This window comes from Acanthisitta chloris, unplaced genomic scaffold (assembly GCF_000695815.1).
Source record: "Acanthisitta chloris isolate BGI_N310 unplaced genomic scaffold, ASM69581v1 scaffold39387, whole genome shotgun sequence".
NCBI lineage: Eukaryota > Metazoa > Chordata > Aves > Passeriformes > Acanthisittidae > Acanthisitta > Acanthisitta chloris.
The window spans coordinates 24,888-30,785 of NW_008683968.1; the positions used below are offsets into that span (position 1 = coordinate 24,888).

The 5,898-nt window shown below is 43.2% G+C and overlaps 1 protein-coding gene across 1 annotated transcript in view; it reads left to right on the forward strand.

The window, feature by feature from the left end:
• CPEB4 (cytoplasmic polyadenylation element binding protein 4) overlaps positions 1–5,898 on the forward strand; it is a 37,113-nt gene that overhangs the window by 24,365 nt on the left and 6,850 nt on the right. The window contains exons 6-7 of the mRNA XM_009079114.1: positions 1,860–1,883; positions 3,764–3,937. Of these exons, the coding sequence (XP_009077362.1) occupies positions 1,860–1,883; positions 3,764–3,937 (198 nt within the window). The remainder of the gene's footprint in view (positions 1–1,859; positions 1,884–3,763; positions 3,938–5,898) is intronic.

Below are 5,898 nucleotides of genomic sequence, written 5' to 3' on the forward strand. Positions count from 1 at the left end.
GTTCCACATTGTGTGGAATTAATGGTGTGTGATGAACTCTGCATTCTGGGAGCAGAGAAAGTTTGTGTCTGTGCTCTGCTGGGGCAGTTTGTAAACTGTGGAGACGTTTGGAAATGTCACATCTTGGGGTTTTGTGGGTTAGGTGAAGCAAACACAGGTAATGAGCAGCAAATCAAGAAGGGGAAAAAACTGTAGTATTTGCTTGTCAAAACCTCAACAGTAGTATTGGGCACTGGAAATATATCCTAGCTGGTGGGTGACTCTTTTTTGTTGCTTGGAAAATGGGAAAAATCCTCTAGTCTTGAGTGCCACAGGTGGTGCAGCAGTGAGGAGTCTCCCGATGGGAATTGTGGTGGTGGTGGAACCTCGGTGGGAGTCGTGTCTGTGCTCTGCTGCCAGCAGTGGGTGTGCAGGAGAAGGAGGTTGTGTGGTTTTGGTACTAATTTAGAAACCACAAGCAAGATTTTTACAGCTTTATGGGCAGAGCTGGTTTGGAAAGTGCTCCATGTTCTCTGCAACGTGCAAAAGCTGCTGAACTTCCTCAGGGATGCACTGAGGTTCCTCAGTGCTGTATGTGAAAGGCAAGTGCCTTAACTTTGAGGGCTCTATCAGCATCCTGGATTTCTAAATTCCAAATTACCATGGAAAAATGATACCTAAGACACTCAAGCTCTAAGATTCTCCCCTAAAACCTGTGCCTCAATGAGACACTCCAGTCTCAGGTTTCATTATTTTGTGTTCTTGGTGTTAATTGTGTCTCTACCAGCAAAAGATCAGAGGAGTGGAATGATCTTAGAGGTGTTAAATAGTCATGAAGGAAGTTGGACTGATACAGTTTTTATTTGGAAAGAGGAAACGACTCCTGTATTGTTGTGGTTTACAAATACTCCAATGCTTGAAGGAATTGTCAGCCTCAGTTTTGAATGGGGAAGCAAAAGAAAACACATGATGCACTCAGAGTTTCTCATAGCACTTGCCAGGAGAATCCGAGTTCTGAAAACACTTGGCCTGCTCTCAGATACAGAGTTTAATGAGATTAAAAGAGAAAGAATGTGCAAGTTTGATTAGGGAGTTTGGCCATGCTCTGACAATAGGCCCTGACAAGCCAGCACAGAAAAATGTGATGGGTTTTAGTGGCGGAATTGATTTGCTCTGAGACATGAATGTAGGAACCAGTGGGTAACTTGAATTACTCCAGCAAAGTGTACTGAGAGGATGAGAGAATCTGTCCTGTTGTACACTGTCTGCAGAGGGTCTGGAAGGCAATTTTAGTGCCGCAGACCTTCTCTCCTTGATGTTTCAGTTTTCCAGCTGGTTATTTCCCAGTAATAATTTAACCAAGGATTTTGTGGGTTGTGCAAAGCTTTTAACAGCAACCTCATTTCAAAACAGAAAGTAGCACTATAGTCCTGCACTTTGCCTGTGTCAGGGCTGTTCCTCCAGCTCAGATGAAGATCAGTGTGAAGAGCACACTGGAACTTGGCCAGGCAGGAGCTGCATGTGTGGCAAAAGGTGTGAGGAGACCTGGTGCATGAGGAAAGAGCCATTTGTTGTAGGCACACAGCCAGGAATAGGTTAAATAAATAAATAAATAAATGTATGTGCAAATCAAGGACTAAAATTGTCTTTACAAAGTCTCTTTGATTATCCACATCCACTTTGTCAGCCTCATGTCAACCTGTGCTGTCAGTAAGTAACAGAGGGTGGGGGGAGGAATCAGCTGGTGAACATCACTTGAAATAACCTGGATATGAAAAGGCTTGAGAATCACTTGAGTTAGTATAAAGGCAATAAAACAAGGTCTTTTGGTCCTTCTAACAATGATTGAAAGGCTGTTTTCTTTCTCATTTAACATGCAGCAAGGACATATGGGAGAAGGCGAGGTAACAATATTCCTATTTAATTTTCTAATGTTGACAATGTCTCATGGGAGAAATAACATGCAGTTGTGACTAGAGGGCAAAGTCCAAAATTCAAGCTGATCAAGGAGCAGTTTCACAGAAGTTTCCATAGTCTGCATGCCATAAATGAGCATTTTTACTGAATTAGGTAATACTCCACGGTGGTTTTGAGGCTGAAATGATCCCAGGCCTTGCAGTGGACATCACCTGTACCATCTGTCACCCTGGGGGGCTGTGTTGCTGTGTTTGTGTGTATGTTCGGAATGCCAGTGCTGGAGAAGCTTATTTTGGTCATTTTGGGTGCTGATGGGGCATAGACTATAGTGGGTTCAAGAACCAGACCCTGCAAGAATGTGTTGAGTTACCTAAGAGCAGCTGAGGAGCCTGGAGAGGTGTGTTAGGTCTGGGGTACCTCAGTACCTGCAGGGTTGGGGTCTAAAGAGATGAAAAAATGCCATGCGCACCAGTTCATTAGGGAAAAGCAATGTTTAAGTCTTTATTACAGTATTTTTCTCAGGGTAGGAAGCAGGTTTAGAAATAGGCCTCATTATACTTGGCTTTGATTTTAATTAAAGGTGTACAAAGAGTCTTGAAATCTCAAATAAAACAACCTGAGCCTTTCATTTTTTATTCATATAAACTCTCTGGACTGTGGATTTTACTACTTTTTTTTTTTTTTTCATTCAGCTTGTTCTCTGTTAGATTTTTTTGCATGGAAAGTGTCTGGATATTGGAACTGGTCACGTTTTCAAGATGTTTTCTTTTTCAAACTCAATTTCTTTCCAAAGAAGGAAGCAAGAGCAGGAGAAATTAATTCATTACCAATACTTTTCTGTGGTAGATTTTAATGAATCCTGAAAAATCAGACATAAGTGCATCACAGGCAAAAGGAAATGGATCCTAAAACTTGTAGCACACCTCATTGCTTGCTCTGCCTATAGATATTTGTTCCTTAGATGAGTAGAAGTCAACTCAGTTGGTTGTTTAGCTGTTGAGTGCTGTAACTGAAGAGGGAATCCATAGGAGGGATCAGCTCCTGTGCTCTACTTAGGTTCTTATACAGCTGCATTTAGAATCAAAGACCTTATTTAAAAGTAATAAATATTATTAAGGAGATGAGTGATAAAAGATTATCATAGAAGGATTATCAGAGAAGGATTCTGGGCTGTGAGGGGAATATTTAGAGTGAGTCCACCAATGAAACTGCTGTAACATCTAAGTAAAATCCTTGGGGGGGACACAGTTTTCAGTCTTCACTTGCAGTAGATGTCAGTGAGTCTTTCTGCTTTTGTCAGGTTATTTTTGTTACTGACAAGGGGGTGGTTTATGGTGTGTTTGGGTATCAGGGAACTTAAATGTGTAATCTATTTCTCTGGTAGAATTCTTGTGTTCCCATCGGCACCGTGAAATTGTCTCTCCTCACTGTGAAAACCTGTTCATTGGAAAATGGGATGTAAGGCCTGATGTCTGCTACTGGGAAAGTCCCAGGAACAAAATTGGCTTCTATTCCCTTCTCCTTTTACACTTGTTAACAGAAATCTAATTGGAAACATGAAATAACTGTGGAAAATAATCAACTTGAGCATCCTCTCAGTGGTTTGTTTCAAACCCTGATTAGCTGCAGTGCAGTTCTGGAGGAGGTAGGAACCTTTTCCCTGAAATAATGCACTTGAGCTCCTGAATGATCTTGAAAACTAAAAGGGTCATCTGAAATTGAGAACATAAGTGCTCATTGAGAGGGAACATTGCTCCCAGTTCTGCTGATGCAGCAACTGCTGCATCTTTCTCAGCTCTTTAAACAGAGTGTGCTTTGTTCTGTTAGTATGCTTTGGTTTTCCTGTGTTTTTTAACCCCCTCTTCAGGCCAGTCCTCACTGTTCCCAATGGAAGATGGCTTCCTGGATGATGGGCGTGGGGATCAGACTCTGCACAGTGGTTTGGGATCACCTCACTGCTTCTCCCACCAGAACGGGGAGCGCGTGGAGCGATACTCCCGGAAGGTCTTTGTGGGGGGATTGCCACCGGACATCGATGAAGGTATGCCCAGAAAACCTCACCCAGGGCAGCTCCCTCTGGCTTAATGACAGGACTGGGGGGTGAAACCTTTTGTCTGTTAGCTCAGGAAAGTTTTCCACACTCTGTTTGATCTGGAAATGGATCTTTGCACTCTGAGTCAGTGGCAAACACCTCACCACCCTCACAGGGAAGAATTTCTTCCAGGTATCTAGTCCAGACCTACCCTTTTTTTTGGTTTAAAGCCATTCCCCCTTGTCCTGTCACTCCAGGCCTTGTCCAAAGTCCCTCTCCAGCTCTCTCGTGGCCTCTTTAGGCACTGGAAGATGCTCTAAGTGAAATATTTTAGTCTGCAGCATTGTTTTGCCATTGAAGGGCAAAATCACATATTGCCACACATTTAACTGACCTCAGTGGTTCAAAAGAGGAATAATTGTGCAGGAAAAAGTAAATATCACCTGCTGAAACTCATAAACCCATAGCAATGATTTGATAGGCCCCAGAAGTAAGTAGCAGGAAAAGTATTGCTCATAGTTTTTAGAAGTTTCTGTGGGGTAGTAAGTCCTAACTCTGCATTTGGATGCTCATGTAGGTGTTGAGGTTGTTTCCAGCAGTGATTATGTCCTGGGGTAGCTTCTAAGGTGTGCATGGTGAGAACCCAGGCAGGAAGGAATCTGTGCAGAGGCATCCAGTGAGGAACCAGGAATTGGTGGTGGGTCCATCAGACACACACAGGTGGCAGAACACTGCAGTTAGCAGAACAGTCATGCACAAGTGCTGTGAAGCTTCATTGCACCAGGGCTCTGTGTCGTGTGTGTGAGGCTGCTGGGACTGTGGTTAAAAGAAATGCAGAAATAAGTCTCAGAAGGTGCTGTTTCTGAATCACAGAATTGTTTCATCCCCACTCTGTTGTGTCGGAGTGTGATACACTGCAGTGTGCACTGCTGGGACATGCCAACCTGACTTGCCTGTCAAATACAAGAGCTGCTTCATTAGTAAAGAGTCTAATGTGACATTTACAACAGGAGAAATGACCTCCTAATCTCTTTTTTTGTTGTTGTTGTGGCTTGGTTTGTTTCATAACTTTGCCACCTTTGTGGGTTTTTCAAACCAGATGAGCACATGAATAGTTTGGTCTCTGGACCCCAGTATTGAGGAGCAGGATATTTCCTGACTCTCTGCAAGGAGAGTAGCTTGAATTTCCCAGAGTTGCTCCTGTCAGGACCTGGCCTGTTAACTGTACAAGTGTGAACTAGGAGTATCCAATATAAAATCTACAGCACAGTGGAATTTCTGAGGTTTTTCCTGATCCTGTTTCTAGAAAGCTTTAAATTCGGGTTAAGTGCTGCTCTGAGCTAAGATTTAATTTAAGATGAGCTGTGTAGTGCAAGAACTGTTCTCCTTGGCTGTACCTTGCCAGTGTGCACCTCTGCTGCAGGTGTTCCTGAGGAGCCAAAGGGCACAGAAGTGTCAGTGTACAGCATTGTCAGTGGCTGTTGCATTACCAAGGTCATCAGATCTTGTAAACAAACTGAAGAAGACAGAATTGGTAACACCTTTTCAGCTTCCTAACTGAATTTAATGGGGAGAATGCTCTGAATTTTCTATTAGGAACCACTAAGAGTGCTAGGCCTGGAACAGCAGAAACAGGAGAGCTGAGCAGTTCCAGTTCAGGTGATGCTTCAGCTATGTGAAGTTTGTTCTTTTTGTATCAATTTTTGAATGAAAAATCTTGACCAGAGAATTTATTCATGATGGTTGAGGTGTGTTTGTGGATAATCACTCGATTTCCAGTACAGAACCTGAGCTAGAAGCAGCTGTAGAGATGCAGTGACTCCGTTTCTGTGAGTTGGTGGACTTTGAGCTTCTGTTTAGAGTTATCACTAGCAGGAACAGCTCAATCTTTGGTCTCTCTGGTCCTCTAACGAATGCTCTGCCCTGTCCTGAAGGTTCCCCTCCAGCCACTGAGCATTGCCATGAGCTGC